Source organism: Ambystoma mexicanum, chromosome 8 (genome assembly GCF_040938575.1).
Source record: "Ambystoma mexicanum isolate Mex_15411 chromosome 8, UKY_AmexF1_1, whole genome shotgun sequence".
Taxonomy (NCBI): domain Eukaryota; kingdom Metazoa; phylum Chordata; class Amphibia; order Caudata; family Ambystomatidae; genus Ambystoma; species Ambystoma mexicanum.
This window is the reverse complement of record NC_090929.1, coordinates 1,107,694,136-1,107,714,997: the sequence shown is the minus strand read 5'-3', so window position 1 is coordinate 1,107,714,997 and position 20,862 is coordinate 1,107,694,136. Positions and strand designations below refer to the sequence as shown.

General features: G+C 46.3%; 1 protein-coding gene across 2 annotated transcripts in view; it reads right to left on the bottom strand.

The window, feature by feature from the left end:
* The window catches only part of LOC138472788 (protein-arginine deiminase type-1-like), a 432,575-nt gene that overhangs the window by 212,260 nt on the left and 199,453 nt on the right, over positions 1 to 20,862 (bottom strand). For both annotated transcript variants that reach the window (XM_069611134.1, XM_069611135.1), the window contains exon 9: positions 15,516 to 15,627. In XM_069611134.1, coding sequence (XP_069467235.1) covers positions 15,516 to 15,627 — 112 coding nt within the window. The remainder of the gene's footprint in view (positions 1 to 15,515; positions 15,628 to 20,862) is intronic.

Genomic DNA, 20,862 nt, shown 5'->3' with positions numbered 1-20,862 from the left:
CCCAATACACGCATGCCTTGTCTCCATGCCCGTGTAGCCTGTTCTTATACTGTAATTAATAAATAACGCAAATTCCTTTTTAGCAATCCTGTAACAATCCTAGTTTGATGCTTACAATTTAAGATCATACTACCTACCTTAATTGTACCGCTTTTAGCCCACAGTGATCTCAGCATTGATTAGCCTAAGTGTATTGAATTCATCCCACAGTGATTTTAGCACTGAACTGCCATTCAAGTGCTCATTATCTAACACATGGTGCATCTAACATTGAATTGCATATCATTTCATGCCGCACCTAGCTTACAGTGTCACACTGAGTATTTCACTGTACACTCTACGGTGTTGTTCCAAACGACCCAGCACCACAACCTAGGCCGTTTTTGCTCTCGACCACATGGCCACCCTACGAAGAGTAACGCTTACCACGGCAACCATTTTACCTCTGTTTCATACAATATGACCAATGAATTTCCTACCTCCCTTTCACCGACACGCATTACACCCCGATTTCAACTCAGTCCCAGAAAATGACCATAGTCCCTTAAGACCTGCGGAATGGATCCTTCATTCCGCCTCACCACCTATGCCACTAGTCCCATGCCCAGTAAAATCAAGGAATGAGAGACTGGGTTCTTGTTTCCTGCGTAATAAGCCCATAACCAGGCCCCATGGTCCGTCGACATTGAATAATTCAACTCCCACCCAGCCTTCTGCCCTACCTATTGTGTCCTCGGAATCCAACAAAAATCTTAGCCCATCTGTGTCTACAACTCCCAGACATGGAGTACCAGACCTAGACATCCCAGCAATCAAAGGAGCCCTCATCAATGCACGCTCTGTGTTAGCTCATGCCCTTAACTTTTCCAACATCATCTCCACCAATCAATTAGACTTCCTTGCCATCACCGAAACAATGCTACACCCTGCAGCAGGACAAGCCCTATCCTTAGCTCTCCCAAATGATTACACGATCATCGGAGTGGAGAGAGACTCTAGCAAAGGTGGGAGGAGTGGCTTTGATAGCCAAAACGCACCTTAGCCTCAGAGTAGCCTCCAGTGTGTGCTTCCCCTCCACTGAACTATTGTCACTTAAACTTCCCCTCTCAGCTACCCTTACCATTCTACTACACCTAATATACCGGTCCCCAGGCTCTATTTCCTCCTTTGAGGAAGACATTACCTTTCCCCTGACCCAAAACACCAAACCCGCCTCTCAAATCATTCTGCTGGGAGACATTAATCTTTGCCTTCATGAACCTAATGACACTAATCCCACCTCAGTTGAAAACTATCTCTCAGCTTGGCTTCAAGCACTGCATCAATGAACCCACTCACAACAAAGGCAGAACATTCGATTGGCTGGCAGACCTCAATGGAACTACTGTGATCCTTAATAATGAGCTCTGTGCCTGGTTAGACCACCACTGTATCACCTTCACTAAGAAGGAGAGCACAGACCCTAATACTAGCGCCGCTATTGCCCCACAAACCTTAACTAGAAATAACTGCAACATAACATTAGATAACCTACAACCCTTACTCCACCCAATTACAGACCTACCAAAAAACCTTGATCTTGCCCCAACCACATTGGTTGACCTCTATAATGGTACTCTAGAACAAACCTTAAACCACATTGTCCCTGTTAAACTAAGAAAGGCTAAACCTGCAGCTCATCTAAATAAATGGTTCACTGTTAACCTAAAAACCCTCCATAATGCCAAAAGAGCCCCTGAAGCCACTTGGAGAAAATCACCCTCAATCCCCAACAAGGAAATGTTCTCGTCTGCCGCTACTGCATATAAAACAGCCATGCTTAACACTGAAAAAGAGATCTACAACGTCAGAATTCTAAATGCAAAATCTAGCACAAAAGAATTCTTCACTATACCAAGGGAACTGGAGTCCCCAGCACCATCCACAGAAGCTTGCGCCAAAGATGCAGCCTGGCGTGCCAATATCCAGAAGGCCTTATTCGACAAAATAATCTTGCTACAAGCCAAAATAGAGACTAAAAAGACCAGCCTTGCCTCAAGCACCAATCCGGGTAACTCACCTGACCCACAATCTCCGTCGTGCGACCCTTTCGACTTCTCTCCGGTCACCCCTAAGGAAGTGGAAAACATCATCCTTGGCCTAAAACCTTCATTCAAAGTGTCAGGGAGATATCTGCCCTGCCTCAGTTATTAAGGAAGGAGCAAAAGACCTAGCTCTGTGAATTGCCACCCTGATTAACTCCTCCTTCAAAAGCAGCTCAGTCCCTAACAATCTTAAGAAGGCATGGGTTATGCGACGCCTTAAAAAACCCAATCTAGACCCTAACATACCGACCAATTACAGACCAATAACAACATTCTCATTCCTCCTAAAAATTCTAGATGGAGCCACCTATATTCAAATTCAAACCCCCTGTAGGATAATAACCTTCTAGGCCTTCGTCAATCAGGCCTCAAACCCAGGCACGGTACTGAAACCGCCCTTTTGGACCTAAAAATCCAAATGGATGAAGTCAAAGATAAAGGTAACTTGGCCATCCTTCTCCTATTGGAAATCTCAGCATCGTTCAACCTCATTAACCATTAGATCCTAACGAAAAACTTGTCTGCAGATGCTGTGTTCTCTCCGAACGCTGCTAGCTAGATCCAATCCTTTCTCTCAAACTGAACCACAAGGGTCTTTGCACCTTCAGCATCCGCAGATCCAGTCCCTATCCTTTGAGGAGTACCACAGGGTTCTTGCATCTCACAGACGCTTTACAACATTTTCACAAAGCTCCTCTTGGATCGTCTTGATAACCTGTGTGTCACCCACGAATTATACAGATGATACCCAGGCCCTCATCACGCACACTGGCTACTACGACAAAGATTCTAAACTGCTAAATGAGATCTACCTTGAAATACAGGCGTGGATGGCTGCCCACAGGCTTTGTCTTCACAATGATAAGACAGAGCTCTTGATCACTGGATCCCAAGCACGTCTAAACAAACTGTATACACGGTACAAGACATTTAATATTGAATGGAACATCATTCAAGTTGCCAACGAGTTCAAAACCGTAGGCGTTTACTTAGATTCCACTCTCTCCCTCAAAAAAACAGGTGAATGCTACAGCTTCAACTACAGCATACCCCAATAAATTGATTAATGCCTGCAAACCTTACTTGTCTACAAGCAGCTGCATTACGCTAGCCAGGGCTCTGATTTGATCTAAACTGGACTATTGTAACACCCTATTCTTAGTCTCTACCGAACGCAATCTGAACAGATTACAAGTTCTCCAGAACAATGTCCTTAGATCAGCCCTACATATTCCTTGATCCAAGCACATCTCAGCCATCAGACGGGATACTCAGTGGCTCCCAGTGCGTGACAGAATCTCGCTGTGCACTCTCGTTATCACACAAATGTTTGTCCAACGCAGTCCCCAAATACTTGGCTGGCAAATTCAATAGGAACCAACTTGCCAGACCCTCTAGAACCATCTATTCACAGCTTCTCAACATCCCGATTTACAAACTAAAAACTGCAGGTGGATCTAGTTTCCCTGTGCTAGCTGCTAAGTGCTGGAACTCTCTTCCCACAGACATCAGAGCCGAACCCTCTTTCTGGTCTTTTAGAGCTAAAAGTGAAAGACTGACTCTTCGCCAAGCAAGACTAAAAATCAACCTCTACTGTTTGTCTACCATGCCTGCCACCTCCCCTAACCTCTGGTGATGCTCGCACCACTGTCTTTTTAGATGGTCCGTGACAGGCTACTGCTACAGTATCAGGCTGCTATTTCTGGTCCCAATTCTGGCCTCTGCTTCAATATGGTCCCGACTCATTGACCACGCTATATCTTTGCTGACTTTTTTGTTGCATCTCGTATTTTATTTTTCCCTATGTTGGCACGTTGACTAATTTGTAACTCTTGTCAACAAGCCATGTGTCCTTTGTACCTATATGTATGTACCTGTAACAATTACCCATGCTCAAGCGCCCAGATCCCTCAGGGTTATGTGCGCTCTACAAATAATAAAATAAACTAAGTATTTGGGAATATGAGTGAGCGTGGAATGGGAATGGCTGTACAGCCAGAATGTTACTAGGTTGCTTACAACCTTTGAGGGACTTATGAGTTTTTGGATCCGGTTTCCCATCTCTTTACTGGGACGCATGGCTCTGGCAAAAATGATCATGTTCCCGAGACTGTTGTATGCATTCCAGGTGATGCGGATAGTGTTGGGTAACCCCTGTTTTTGTTCCCTGCACGTTACTCGTGGTAGGCTGATCTTGAAGGGAGAGACCCCGAGGATTGCCCTGGCCACGCTGCAGTAGCCATTATGTAAAGGGGATATTGGGGCACCAGATTTTAGGGCATACTATTGGGCGTCTGTCCTGCAGCATATGGTGTACTGGCTCGCCCGAATTCACAAGGATCGGACCATGAGCTGGATAGAGAGGGAGTCAGAGCCGCGCAGACTGCTGGAGTTGCTAGAAGAAAAGGGGAGGGAGTTGCGCAGTGTCCTCTCCCTGGTACGTATGATTGTTAAAGACTGGTGGAGGGCAACCGCCTACGGAGGTCAGTGCCTTCCCTTTCTGCCGGTTCTCCCCCTAGGCTGCAGTAGGCTGTGGTGGTTGGGAGGGGTCTGGGGTGGTGGGGAGGGGGAATGCTGGACACCGTGTATGTGGAGGATAGGGCCATCAGGTTTGCTGAATTCTGGGCAACACATCCCCTGGTATCCCTGAATTTCTTGGACTATGGCGCTTTGATGGCGGAAGTTAGAGAGGCATGGGGGGGCCCCTGGAAGGGCCTGGATTGATGGGATGAATGTAACCCTCATGCCGCTGGTGGAGGGAGGGAGGGAAGAGTGTTTCGTAGCTGTACACAGCTAATAGGGAGGAGTGTAACTCTGCAGCAGTGGAGCTCTGCCCGAAGTGGGAGACTGATGTGGGGGGAGCACCTTACGGATGGGGTATGGGCAAGGGCCCTTGAGCGTTAGAGACAGGTATCTCAGAATGCCAAATTCCAGTGAATTCAATATCAAATAGTCCAGAGGGCGTACATCATGCCGGTGAGGGTAGCTAAGATGGTGGATGGGGTGTACCCGGTCTGCTGGAAATGTCAGCGGGAGGTAGGGACCTTGCGGCATATGTGGTGGGGGTGTGAGCGTGTGGTAGATATTTGGGGAGTCATTTGCTTGGAACTGTCAGCACTAACTGGGATAAGCGAGCAAGGTAAGATCAAGCACTGTTTGCCGGGGTTATTGCCTGTGGGGAAGAGCAGGCATAGGAAGGGGTTGACCAGAGCTCCTGCACTGGGTCTCCTCTTGGCTGGAAGGATGATCGTTATCGCCTGGAAGGTGCATGGCGGCCCCAAGTTGGGTGACTGGTGTAGGAGCTTGCGGAAGTGGGTAAGAGCCGAGATGGATGTAAGTGCCCGGTTGCGGGGTGAGGAGGGCATGGAACCCGCTACACAATATGACACGAGATATGGGACAAACTGGAACTGAACCCGTACTTGCGTCCCCCTGGAAGGGACAGGTGGGTGTTGATGGTGATCGATGAAGGGGGGGGGCTTGTGGTGTATCGGGGGGGGGGGCAGTAGTGACTCAACAATGAAAGTAGGTTTGGTTCATAGTGCGTCATACTAAACAAGGAAGTGTGATCACGCAAATATGAACCAGCATTGTTTTTAGATTTGGTCCCACTAGTTTATTCCGCTGTTCCAGCTGGTAGCAACCTGACTATTTTAGAGGAGAGACTTACACAATGTGCATCTTGATAGGAAATGTTTTGCTGTTTGTTAGGGCGTTAATGGAATGAAAGTCCTTATTAATTCCCTTATTCATCACAATAAGGGTACTCACTCTCCGTTGGCTATGTACATTTCTTAATTAATTGCACACCATCTGACACTTGAACCAGTGGTTCCAGACAACAAGATGAGACGACAGCCAGTGGTCAATTAAAACTCGGATCATCCGATGCAACCAGACAGGAGTCCCTATGCAGTTGTAGCACTCCTCAGGAGCAAACTTACTATTCCAACCTTAAATCTCAGTATGAATTTTTAGCATTTGCTTAAACAGCCACAATAGTGTCAGAGTGAGCCCCACGTATCCTAACCAAAGAGGAATGTTCTTTTTGCTCATGGAATTTTTGCTGTTTCCAATGCTCATTGCTTACCTTCTTTTTCTAAATGATTCGCTAATGCCAAGATCCCTGGAGCCTCCTGTGATTTTGCTAATACTGCTAAACCGCTAGGATTCCTGTTGGACTCTCATTTATCTTTTATCCCTCATGTTGGTATGATAGTGAAATCTGCTAACTTTCATTTACTGGCTCTGAGACCAGCGACAGTATTTTTATCCAATGTGCATTTTAGACTTGTATGGCAATTCCCAGTCTTATCATGGAAGGAAAATAGGAACTCTATCCTTATGGGCCTTCCTCAATGCACTCTGGCACCTGTGAAAGCTGTTCTCCATGCTGCAGCCAGTTTGCTGTTTGGGGAAATGACATTCGATCACATTTCCTTAGTTTTAGCATCTCTGCATTGGCTACTTCTAAATGCACACATTTTATTCATACTACTCAGTAGCACATACAAAGCGGTCCACTTAAAAAATAAAAACTATTATTTCACTGACAAACTGAAGATCTCTGGGTGTGCAAGAGGTCTCCCTATTCAAGACTTATTGCGCCTAGAAGTCTGCCGATTTAGATCACCTTTTTCTGCCAAACGATCCTGCTCTGGTACTGCTGTGTCACCCTGGAATAGTCAACCTCCTAACATACTTTGTATTCCCCACTGACTTACATTTAGGAAATCCTTTAAAGCTTTAAAGCATGGTTATGGATCCAGATCGGGGTGTCAATCGGGTAGTTTTTCTTCATTATGCTAGGTATTTGATCTCCAAGGTTTTTATAAATATTTTATCGTGGTGATTAGATATGTTTTTTCTTTTATTGCGATTGTTTTAAAATGTTGTATGGATAATCTACTGCGTTTACAATTATATAAATTCACAGTGTTCAGTGCTCAGAGGCACTTGATAAAAATGGTAAATACATTGCTGGAATGTATTATTTAACAATGTCCACCTCTGACAAATGTTTCTATGTGATGTCACAGAGGCAGAAAAGGATGCACAAATGACTGGATGCAGGACATGTGATTTCATTGTTTTTATTGCAGGGTGCTCAGAAGAACCAATACGAAATTAAGGAGTTCTTCCAGACAGCTGAAACCAAGTCCCTCAACCCTCGTGCCACAGTGGTTGCTGCTGCTCAACCAATAATGTAAATGCATTGTTCCCAAGTCCTGTATCTATGTTGAGGTAATAAAATGTCCTTCAACGGGTTTGGGTCAGTCCTTGGTGACCCTTGGTTGAAGCACTTCTCTGTCCCCGCCAACAACTCTGTCTCCGCCAACAATACGTAATACTAGAGCTTCGAGGATCGGTTCCATGACGTCTCCACCTTCCAGGTGCTACGCCAAGTCCATTAGGCTTCTGGAGTATGCACTACTCCTATTTGTCTGCCTCGATTTCATGCCTCATCCTGCCTAGTCAAACTTTCTCTTGCCAACTCTGCCTCCTCATTCTGTAAGGCATGCATGGTATCAAGGTAAGACAGACACAAGAGACCACAGTTCAAGGGTGTTTATTGAACTTTGACAAAGGTGTGATAAACGTCTATCTAATCCTAAAACTACAGATGTAAGCAAGCTACGACCATCAAATAATAATAATAATAATGCAGTCCTAGTGGAGTCTCGTCAAAATAAAAAGGGCCTATACAAAAAACCTATTGTCAATCTTTACCGCTAAATACAAATAGTGTGGGATAATGTTCATGAAAAATGAAGTGTTCACAAAGTGATAAGTCAGGATGTTCACTCGAGCATAGCACACTCTCTGGCTTCTTCAGCACAAAGACACAGTTCCATTACCAACATCAGGGCCTTCTGTGCCCAAGTCTCTTAAGTTATCAAAGCCTCTTGATTCAGAGGGCCTGATGTACCAAAACAAACAAAAAGTTCATTTACAAATACTCATGTCAGGGGAGTCACTCTTCACCCTGGATCCCCCTCAACTGAGCTCAGATCTTTTTTATACCTAAATCTTTAGTTTGCATCCCCCTCTTCCAGGCTCATATCCTCTTCTCCAATGCGTATAGAATATCTTTTCTCGGGTGATTCACGTTTCACCCCGGATCCCCGTCAGCCAGGCTTAGATCCCTTTTACACAATTGGTCTCCCTCAGCCGGGCTCGAGCTAAGATCCCTTTTACACAATTAGTCTCCCTCAGCTGGGCTCGGACCAATTGCATTTCCTATTAGATATCGAAGACTTTCCAATGTGCACAGGGTTTAGCTTGACCTGTCGTAGGAGCACTTCGATTTCACAGTTCACAATTTTACACCCAGTTGGATACCCAACAGAGACCTTTGAATGAGCACCCACGTGGTGCTGCACCACTCTGTATATGGTATCTGTCTTGGTTTCCAAAGTTCAGTCACTCCTTGGATATTCAATTATATTTGTGTCGTTCATCACATACGCCTTGCACTCTGTTCCTTGCAGATTTCTTAATACAATGTTGCCGCTCGCAACATTGGTTCTAACACAGACCAGGCTGCTACCAGTCTCCCTGACTCACCGGCTGTGCTGACTTTACTGGTGCTGCTTTGTTGTATGAGCCACAGTTGTATCCCAGAATTTAAACACTCTCGTCCCGGTGGGTGGTCCATGCCCCACTGCTCACCACTGAACCTCCTGTGGGGCGCTGCCCACCAGCGGTTTGCCCGACCTCCTGCACAGCCAACAGCCACCATGAGCGACCAAAACTCACCACCCCCCGCCCACAGCTCAAAGTCTATCCAGCTGCGTATGCCCCTTCCTTTCTCCATGACGCCACAGGCTAACAAAGTACCGCGGTGGACCGAGGACTTCTACCACTTCGTCAGAGGGTCAGGGGATGGCGACTCGCCCCACTTACGTGATGTTTTCCTCAATTTGATATGGGGGGGTGAAAACCATCGTCAAAACCATCCCAACGGCAGATCAGCCAGACTTCGCCTCCCTAATTGTGGCTCTTGACAGGCTACTAATCATTGAACCAAATCGAGATTATGAGAGGCATCTCTTCAACCAATGCACACAGAAGCCGCAAGAGACAGTGGATGAATATATAACCCGCCTGAGAGTCAAAGGGGCCCACTGCCAGTTTGATGCCTTTTCCCTGGATGAAGCCATTCGCCTATGCATTATTGAGGGCTGCCTTTCACTGATGGTCAAAAAGCCCCTGACGATCTCAGAAGTCAGCAAACTTGCCAGAATGTTTGAGAGAGTTGACGCCCAAGCTCCATCAATTACAGGCACGCCGACTGCGAAACACGACACCTCGGAACTCATAGCAGCGGTCCAACAGCCCGTCTCACAACTAGGAGACAGGAGTACCGTCCCATACAGGAAATCCAACCAACAAGTGCCCAGACAACAGATGCAATGCTACCGGTGCGGCATGGCATTCCCACATTCCGGATCCTGTCCAGCCCTGTCGCAGTGGTGTACCATTTGTGGCAGAGAGGGCCACTTCCAATCCATCTGTCCGTCTGCAGGGAAGGCAGACCATTCCCTACCATGAGGCCCCAAACACCCACCAGAATGCCTTATCGTTCACCACAACCTCAATACTCCCAACAGAGGTTCTACCAACCCAGCCCACGAAGGTATATCCGGGCTGTTGACTAATATCAGTACCAGGACTATCCCTATGGCTACCCAAGCCATGAACAACCATCTCAACTGACAGAGGAGTACGATGAACCCCCCCCGAGGGGTACCAGGAAGAAAACAACTACTACGCTCCAATGCCCACCGCTGGTGCCCCCTGTTACGACCCAGCAACGCAGGATGAATACGACAACTTCGTCCAGGACAATATAGAGGCCAAGGAAGCTCCATGAATAATGGGCAACTGCCTTTTTCACTTTCTAGTGTACTCTGGTGCCACAGTAAACATAATGGGAGAGCAAGACTACCTAAGAATCCCTGACGCCCGACACTTGAGCGAACCCACTCGAGAATCTTCCAGTGGGGCGCAGCCACGCCCCTGCAGACCATCAGCCATTTCAGACGCTGCCTCCTCCTCAAAGGACGAAAAACAGACACAACCATCCAGGTCATTCTATGCCCAAGGAAAGGTCGCTGCCTCCTCAGCTATTAAACAGCGTTGTGTCTAGGTCTCATCGACATCCATGTTGGAACTGATGTGATAACATCAGCCGCAGTCGGCAAGAGATGTGAGGACACCGTAAGAGCCATCAGCACTGACAATACCCAAGGCCTCATCAACAAAGCCGACATTGTGACAAAATGTCCCCAACTGTGCACAGGCTTAGGAAAACTACAGGGTGCCCAGATCAAACTACATATTGACCCTGCGGTGAGACCGGTCCCACAACACCCCAGGAGAGTCGGATTCAATCTGCAAGAAGCAGTCTCCAGAGAGCTTAACCAGCTGCTCTCCGATGGCATCATCGAACCAGCAACAGGGCCCACGTCCTGGGTGTCACCCCTGGTCATCAGGCCGAGGGAAGGAGGGAGGCTGCGGCTCTGCATCGTCATGAGGATGGCTAACACCACCATCCAGAGGGAGAGACACCCAGGTCCGTGCATCAAGGACATGATCATGCAACTCAACAACGCTTGATTGTTCTCCAAGTTTGATCTGATACAAGGGTATCATCAACTGGAACTACATCCTAACTCAAGATGGATAACAACACTCGCCACCCATGAAGGACTGTTCAGGTACCAGAGGCTTAACTTCGGTATCTCCTCGGCAGCCGAGATCTTTCAAGAGGCTGTGAGACAGATCATCAGGCCAATCAAGGGCGCACTAGACTATAGTGACGACATCCTCATCTTTGGGGCGTCCAAAGAAGCTCACGACACAGTACTCCTTGCCACCTGTGCGGCAGTCCAAGCCGCTGGCCTAACCCTCAACATCGACAGATGCCGATTCAGCAAGTCAAAGCTGAAGTTCTTTGGGCACATATTTTCAGCCGAGGGGATGACGCCTGACCCAGAGAAAGTGGACACCATCACCAAGCTCAAGGAGCCACCACAGGTGGCAGACGTCCACTCCTTCCTAGGGATGGTGGGCTATTGTGCCAGATACATCCCGCACTACGCCTCAGTCACTGAACTGCTCAGGAAACTGCTACAAAAAGAGGCCGTGTTCGAGTGGGCCCCCACCTGCCAACAAGCGTTTGAAGCCATCAAGAAAGCCCTGACAGAAGCCCATTGTCTGGCATACTTAAACCCCTCCTGGCACACAGAAATAACAGTGGACGCTAGCCCTGTAGGCCTTGGTGCTATCCTGGCACAGATAAGTGGGGCAGACATCAACCCCAGACACATTGTGGCGTACGCCAGCAGGGCTCTGTCCACGCCAGAGTCCGCATATTTGCAGGCTGAGAAGGAGAGTCTGGCCGCCGTATGGGCCTGTGAGCAATCCCACAACTTTATCATTGGGAAGAAATTCACACTGATCACCGACCACAAGGCCTTGCTGTCTGTCAACCCGCGGACCAATATGCCCCCGAGAATTGAGCGATGGGGCATCCGACTGCAGGAATACGACTATGATATTGTGCACCGTCCAGGGGGTGACCTCAACCCGGCAGACTATCTTTGCGGCCACCCTGCGGGCCCTCCCATCACCCATGGGGGCGGTGTTGCCTACATCGACTAGGTGGTTGCCAGTTCTGTCCCGCCTGCCCTTTCCCTGGACACAGTTGCGGCCGCCTGCATTGCAGACCCCACGACCTCCCTTGCCATCAGCCTGACGAACACCAATAAATGGAAGGACTACCGACGAGCAACTCTGGCTCACCCGCGGGTGTGCAAGGAGGAAATAGAAAGACTGGCAAGAGTACAGTCTGAACTAGCCATAAAAAAAACACAACATACTCCTGAGAGGGTGCAGAATCATCATTCCCGCCGCGCTCCGAGCCGACGTAGTCCGGACAGCTCACAAGTGACACCGTGGAGCTGAAAACACCAAAAGACAGCTACGCTGTCACATCTGGTTCCCTTTTCTGGACTCGCTAGTGGACGAGTCGGTCAAGAACTGCCTGGCCTGCCAGTGCACAGCACCAGCTGAACCCCCAGTGCCCCTGCAACCTACCCAAATCCCAGAAAGACCATGGGAGAGAGTGGCCATTGACTTCTACGGGCCGCTCGAGTCCGGAGAGTATTTCCTCATTCTCATCGACGAATACTCCCGTTTCGCCATTGTCAAGAAAATCACCAGCACTGCGTTTCCCCAAGTAGCAGCCACGCTGGACAAGGTGCTCAGCGAATGGGGCATCCCAAGAGTGATTAAGTCCTACAACGGATCGCCGTTCAACGGATATGAGTTTGAGGCACTGGCGAAACACTTGGGGTTCAAACACCTGAAGATAACACCCAGGTGGCCGCAAGCGAATGGCATGGCAGAATGCTTTATGGCGTCCATAAAGAAAACTCTTCAATGGCCCTGCATAGAGGCCACTAATCCCCATCAGGCCCGATGCCCCCTCCTACGGAACTACCGCAATACCCCTCACGAGGCTACCAATAGGACCCCAGCTGAGCTCATGGTTCGATACGATGTACACACCTGCATCGTGAGAAACTCCTCGACTCCAGGGGGTGCGGACATTGAAGTAACTCAGAGAGACGCTGAGGTGAAGGAAAAAACTAAACAGGTGTCCGACGCCAGGAGCCGGGCTAGACCCAAAGACTTCCAGGTCGGGGATGAGGTTCTGGTGCAGCAACCTATGATAAAGAAGACGGATTTCGATTTGCCTCAAACCCCATGTGTGTCACCGCTGTCAAAGGGACAGTGGTGACGGCCCAAAATGAAGACTGAGCCATTACAAGGAACAGTTCCCTTTTCAAACATTATGTCAAAAGGGAAGATGGTGAATCTCCCCCGCCGGACACGGATCCAACACTGCAGGAACCACAAGATGACCTGTGGCTCCCGCCAGGAGTAGATGCAAGTCGAGGAGACACAGTAGTCGATCGCCCAAGTGAGGGAGGAGCAGGCGACTGTCAATCCAGACCGCAAAGAGTGACGAAGAAGCCGTTAAGATGGGTTGAAGAATGTTGACCCGGAGGTTTGAACATTTGCCCGGGGGTGGTGTTACCCATCCCTGTGCCTTTAAGGCACACGCCCGCCAAGTGAGGGGGCGTAGTTAGTAAGGAGAGGTCAAGGGGAGGAGTGTTGGCGCTGTGACGCCAGTTGTCACGTGAACTTAAATAAAGAAAGTAATGTTTGATATCCCTCCGGCTCTGCATCCTTCCTTGGCTCCATAGCCCAGTCTGGGCTACATAAGGATGAAAATATTTCAGTTAATTGTTGCCTCTGATACAGGAGTCTCCCGGATCACCTCTTTTTTTCTCAGACACATCTTCCATAGTAAAAATTGGCAATCCTACTCCCATTGTGAAATGCTCATTTGTGGTGTTCCCCGGGCTCATGTATCTCTCGTTTACTGTTTAATATTTACCTAAAGCCCCCCCCTAACCCCCATGATGATCTTCAGTACCGGTGTCGGCTTCCAAAATTTTGCAGGCACCCAGATTATTTTTAAACTAGAAAAGAACCAGAAAAAAACATTTCCATATTCAATTTATCTTCAATAGTATCAAAAACCTGTTGACAGAACCATCTAGGCCTCAACTCTGAGAAAACTGAACCAGTAGCCATCCTAACATAACGAGAATAACACATTGCAGGTCTTCCCATTTGCCCTCCAAACAAAGTAAAAAACGTAGGTATTATATTTGATTCAACCCAGTATACGAAACCCCCAATAAACTCTGTCGTTAGCTCAGCACATTGTTTACATGATGCTCTTACGCCAATTATGACCCCTCTTATCAGAGACTAACTGTGCAGCTATAGCCAGAGCCATATTCGGGTGCAAGATTGACTATTGTAATGCAGTTTATGCTAGCACCCCTAAGTATCTATTTAACTTGCTACAAACTCTCCGAAATACGGCAGCTAGGACAGTGGGCAATAATACCCATCACCCCTTGTTTTAGGCTACTTAATTGGCTCCCTGTTAAGTCTTGCATCACATGTACACTTCTTGAATTGGTGCACAAACCATCTAGGGCTCACTGCCACTGTACATCGAACATTGCCTAAAATTACGAAATCTCGTTTATACTGTAAGGTCTAATGCATCCAAACTATTCAATACCCCCAGAATCAAACGAGCATATGGCTTTGGCAGAGCTTGCTCTTACACTGCTATCAAACTTTGGAATGCTCTCAAAACCTCCATTCATAATTTAAACAATCTACTTCAGTTTAGGAAAACCATCAAATCTCTTCTTTTTTTAAATAGAGTTTGCTACTCCGTTGTCTGGGCGGCCGAGCCCTAAGATACCTTCTGGTGGTTGTGACTCCCCCCGCATGAATAGAATAGAAAACAGAATGAACCATTTTGAGAAATGTGAAAGTCACCTTGAGCATGAACTGTGCATTGCTTTCTGGTTGTTCAGCAACGCAGATGATGTCCTGGCCAGTTCCCTTCCATACATGTATTGTAGGCTCCCAGCACAGCTCATTTCTCAGTGATGGATCATTCCAAAGCCCCACTGTAAAATGCCAACAAAAAGAAAGACACAGTTCTACCCCCATTTAAGGGTTAGAAATGCAATTGAGACAGCAACTCCATGCCACTGCTGTCCCACTTAGAGAACATGCCATGCATTGCGTTTTCCCTTGCATCTGTCCCAAACAGAGCATATGTTTGATTCCTGTGCATTTCAAAGCCCATTTCTTTTCAGGATTCAGGATGCATATTGAAATGTGCAGAAATGCCCCCTCATTGGGGCAAATTCGAAAAGGAGGTGGGAAAGAGCATATGAATGTCCACATCCATGATGCACGCATTCAGATGCCCTTTGTAAATAAGGCTTAACTTTCTTTTTTGGGCACACCTAAAGAGACACGCTAGCGCATCTCATCACTTCCGACACATTCTTTTTGAGAATCTGCTCCTATGAGTCTAGAGGCGGAGGGTCAAGATCTGTCATTGACATAATAATTGTGTTTCACTCTTGCAAAGGAGCAATAGGTGTATTTTAGCAATTCAGGTAATTGCCAGGACGGTCATGTGGATTTTGGCTCCTCCCTGAAAAGATGCCATCGTCTGTCTCCAGCATGTCATGTCATTGCTGTGCAGAGTGAGCATCTCAATGGCCACAAACCAGCACATGTTTATCTATAAGCGGGTTGGCTGAACGTGCACGAGTGTTAACCTCCAGAAAATGCATACATTCCTGTGATTTAGGGACGCCTAACTCTTTGGGTATATAATAGGAAATTGACACCAGTGTACTTTCCCTACCACTTACCTAGCAGTACAGAATAACTGGTGGTCCCGAGATGGCTGGTGCCTACAGAATTACACACTTTACATCCATCCTCAGGAGACCTCTGACCCCTTACCTGTATCCAGCGGTCTTTCCGACTATCTACCTCTGAACAGACTGTCAGCTTGCAGTTTGCGCTCTTCGCCAGCTCTGAAATTTGTTCTAGAAAGTCGGCGTTTTCGGGCAAACTAGAAGATAGGATAGTGGGATTAGGGGATGTATTCGATGACACCACAACTTGAATCACGCTTGCAGTAAAATAAAGCCAGCTTGATCATTTAAACAAATGCATCTTCCAAAGATGTTGAACAATCCTAGCCACATGGAACAGCAACAGGGGTGGGGAATGGCCAGGTCGGCTATTTATTTTCTACTAAATAGGAATTTTTAATGAGCTTTTTCAAACTATTATTGTCACTAAAGCCACAATAATTTTGTAGTGGCTACCTCTCAGAGTCTGATCTGAAATTATGTTTTCTGCCTTGCACATAAGAGTTTCGATCCGGGTGAAAGACTTCAGTGATTATTCAATATTTTAGAGATTTTCAGTTTAACAAATAAAACTACATTTGAAATAGCTTTGACTTGGATATTGAACCATACATGCATTCAACCGGTTTCAGCTAATAGTGCGTGTTACTCATTGTTGTTGTGCACATAGTACTCACTACAGCTTCACCTACCACGATAATGTTTGGCATCACTAGATTAGGCAGCAACGGATCCATCAATGCTGTGCTGCATTTCTAGAGCAAGGGGAGCTCAGCTATCTTCCCTTCTAGAGTGGTAGCTTAGGCATCGATTGCTCGCTGCATTTCTAGAGCAAGGGGAGCTCAGCTATCTTCCCTTCTACAGTGGTAGATTAGGCATCGATTGCTTGCTGCATTTCTAGAGCAAGGGGAGCTCAGCTATCTTCCCTTCTACAGTGGTAGCTTAGGCATCCATTGCTTGCTGCATTTCTAGAGCAAAGGGAGTTCAGCTATCTTCCCTTCTAGAGTGGTAGCATAGGTATTGATTGCTCGCTGCACTTCTACAATAGGGAGCACCTCAGCCGTGGATCTCACCTCGAGCAGTTCTAGAGTAAGGAGCTGCCGACTATGCCAATGTACATTTAAGTGTGCCCAAGTCATTCTAGTGCTAAAGAGAACAGAGGGGGAGGCCACAAACAGGACACATACGCAGAAGATAAAGCAACAACCAAGCTATGCAAAAATCTGCTCACATACTGCTAATAAGATCAAGTCATTCAGCTTTGAAAATTGCCCTGCCCTTGTTAACCTTTACGGTTGAAGGTGATGCACACTGGCAGGACCAACACAAGTCAAACACAGAGGATGTATAATTAAACAAGTGTAGCCCGGCTAGTATGGGCAATATGCTTGTCCCCTAAGGGAACAACTAGAAATAAAGACGCAGGCACAAGGGAAATAAAAGTATTTTATTCAATTATTAGGAAACAATATATTGCCATTTATTTTCCTAAATAAATATATGCTATGTACAATGTATACAAATGAAATAAACAGTTAAACTCTGATGTTTTAGAACCTTAACCCCACTGACATCGCCAACCGATATCTCAATTGTCTCCTCACCACCATGGACATAAATGCGCCCCAACGGGCCAAAACTCCCATACCCCCTAAGACATTCAACAGCTGGTTTAACGAAGACCTCATCTCCCTGAGAAGGAAGAAAAGAGCCTTAGAACACCTTCACAAAAAAAGCCCTCCACTGACACTAGCTCTGTCCTCACCACTGCCATCTCGAACTACAAAACAGCTGTTATCACCACTAAATCCAACATATTTAATGAGCGCATCAATAACTCTGGCTCCAACTCCAAAGAGCCATTTGTCATCCTAAAAGAGCTATAAACCCCTATTCCACCCCAACCCCCCCCCCCACGCGTACAAAGCCTGGTGTACTATATTTAAGACATGCTACCACATAAAATCACCACCCTGCAAACCAGAATTAGAATCAAGAAAGCCAACCTGTCCACCAAAGCTTCCTCTGCCATCTCCCTCAACATACTGGCCAACCCCGCCAACACCCCACCCCCCTTCAAGTTTAATTAAGTCTTGATAGATGAATTGCTCTCAGCCATCCTCACCCTCAAGCCTTCCAACTGCAAATGGGATGTTTGCCCAGCTCATTTAGTTAAACTCTGTGCTCACACTCTGGCTCTCATCATCACGAGTTGTGTCAATGCCTCCGAACTGTGGGATATATTGACCCACTCAACAGCATTTCTCCACATCACCAAGTTGCAGTTGCGCAGAAACCACAAAATGGTTGTGCTGGCTCCTGTGAGCGCCATGGCTCAAAACTGCGTTTAGCAACAACAACTAAAATGGCTGCACCGTCCTGCCAAGCACACATCGGACAGGATGGAACAAAGGGGGCACATTGAAGGAGATTGCCAGTGTGTTCCGACATAAATAAAAGGAAGAAAGTGGAAAAAGCAGCATTGCTTGCTGCAAAAGCAAAAATCCCCATTGAAAATAAATCCTTTTTCACCTTTAAGAAAAAAAATGCAGCTTTGACGCTGAATTCCCTTGGTTCTTTAAAGCCACTGTGATTAATATACCCTACCAAGCCCTGTGTTTCTCACTGTGCCTCAGCAAAACCAGGCATGATTCTGAATTGACAAACCCAGTCAAACCAACTCTAAAAAAAAAATCAACCAGGAACTTTACTTTTACTTACACAGGAAACGCGTTCATTTTCTTTGCAAAAGTATCCAAAACTCAGCTGTTCAGAGAGGGACTAACTAGCTGAGCCATGTCTGTTTCAATGTATCTGTGCTGCAGACCAAAGTTGAATTTAAGAAGGAAGGCCAGCTGCACCACATGTAAAAAAATGGGCCTTTTGCAAATTAAAGAAAAACAAATGCCTGTGTTTTGGAACAGCACACTGGTGAATGACAGCCTGCCAGTCCTTAGCAATATGAAGGGGTTTGTTGTTGGGGAGACTATATAACATGGGTTATTTTAAGCAACCGGCTTTCTTTAATTCTGGATCCAAGATCAGAAATTAAAGGTTAACATTATGGTGGCTGGATTTGCAAGTTGAAAAACAGGTTTTCTGCTTGGAGGGGTGGCACCAAAATGAGGACTCTCTCTCAGCAGATACTGACAACCCCCTGATAATTACTGGGTTGAACAGACTTTTGTCTGTGCTGGGACCCAGACAATGAAGCTCCCAGGGAAGGAAGTCTGAAGTGTGAAGAGGTAATATAACTTCAATCAAGGGAGAAACCCCCACCATGCTCTGAAGGAAATTTCAGTTGGCAGCAGTTGAAGGACAGAAAAAAAATTGACCAAGGAACAAAGACTGCAATTTGGTCCCAAAGACTATTTCCGGAATAAACTTTAAAGACTTCTATCTTTGCAGCAAGACTTTGAAAACTTGTTGCAGTTTAAAAGTGATTTTTTTGTGCTTTCTTTTGAGACATGGTAGAACTCGCTGACACCTTGGGGACTGAAAGGGCAAAGTATTGAGGATAAATCGAAAAGTATCAATGTTGCAAACATAAATTCTTGTACATGCACCCCTTGGGATAATTCACATCTGTGCATTAAGTTATGGAATTTTAGGCTGAATCTTTCATGCTCAAAATTACCAAAATGTATCAGAAGGGCGAAACAAGGTCCCACAGACTGGAGGATTGGACTGCGATGTTCTGCACATAAAATGTAACCTGTGTACATAATTTGCTAAGAGATTGCAATTGTGGAAATGTATGTTTTTGGCAAAATCGGATTTTAAGTAAAGTAATTGTGGGAGTTTTTGGACATTGTAAAACTCACCTCATAAATCTGACATCATTCCCTTGGAAATCCAACCAGTTGAGAGCAAGGTGGAGACTAGCACCCCTGCCCAATCCAAGTAGTTCAGGGGCATGCTTAGTCAACCCTGCCCAACCTATACTTTGATGATGCCATTATGCACTATAAATAAGAGTACCTGACAAGACCCTAGAGGCAGACACTCTTCCCGATTTCCTGCACTGCGTTCCTGTTCCATCCATCCATCCAGACTCCAGATCCCAACTACCAGGCCAAACATTGCTGACCCTACTCCAGGGTCCACTGCAAAACCCAAGCATTGCTGATCCTGCTCCAGCAAGGCCTACATTCTGAAAACCACTAAAATCCCCAAATAACCAAAGGGGAAAGCTGTGGTGTTTTTGGGAAGCATCCTGATCCCACTAACTGCATCCAGGGGTACCTGTGCCATCCAGCTGACCTGTATTATCCAGTGACCAGAATTGCCAGTCTAGAAGTGCTACTCGGTAACCAGAACTGCCCAGCTGTTTGCCAGGCGCCCTGCCGTGTAGTGACCAGAACCGTTCACTGTCCAAAATCCAAAAGCTAAAAAGTGGACCGAGTATCAATTGCCACCCCACCTAAACCCCATAGCCTATATTGTCTTTGTCCTTATCCCACTCTCTAAGGCACCCTATCCTTATCCTGATACCTTGTTCAAACTGTCACAATCATTCTTGCAAACCTGCTCTTGATTTCTAGTGCTAGCGCCATCTCTTAGTCATTTCCCCTTGTGTAATCCTAAAACCTTAGTCCTATTTCAAGTGACCAGACTGGTTCCGCCAAGTTTGAGCGCTAGGGTTAAACTTGCAAATCAACCCTGGAGTTTACTGTGTCCCTCTCTGGTGGCCTAGCCTGAATACTCTAGTGTAGAATAAAACTGTTCTTGTCAAAACTGATTTCTTTTTCTTTTTCACTGCTCCATTTTACTCAAAGCACACCTTTCTAGATCTTGCATAACTCATCCAATTTACCAGCTAGAGATTTACTTTCACTTCCATATTGTACCTGTGAATCCGTGTATTTCATCCATTTTTAATAAAAACCGTTTCGGTAATTTCAGGCAGGAATTGCAAAGTTTCCAACGTGTCATTTGGCTAAAATCTGTCTCAACCCTGCCACTCATTTTCGAACTATATGTTTTTTTTGTAATCCATTCTTTGTGATTGTTAGTGTACTTGCATTGTGGCTTTAGTGAGGAATTACATTTGCTTCAAGGTTTTTCACACACATTCATTATTTAATTGTCCATTTCTGAGTGTCATTTTATAACATTGCAAGGGGTTTAAAATCCATTTTTCTCTTATTTGGGGAGGGTAGGTTAGGTTTGAATTCTGTTTCCTATTTGTCATTCCTGATTACCTGCTGCTTCTGTTCATCCACTCAGAATTGATTATTTGTGGGTTGAGGGAACATTGCAGGGGGAAATTCTAACTCAAGTGCTATCTTACCTAAACCAAAAGTGCTCCTATTCTGCTGTGGTGTGTATGCTCCATTAAAAAGACAAAGCCAGTGCATTGCTCACATTATCATTGTCATTCATCACCCCATAGGTGATTGCTGCCCATATTAAAAAGTGTGTGATTTCTT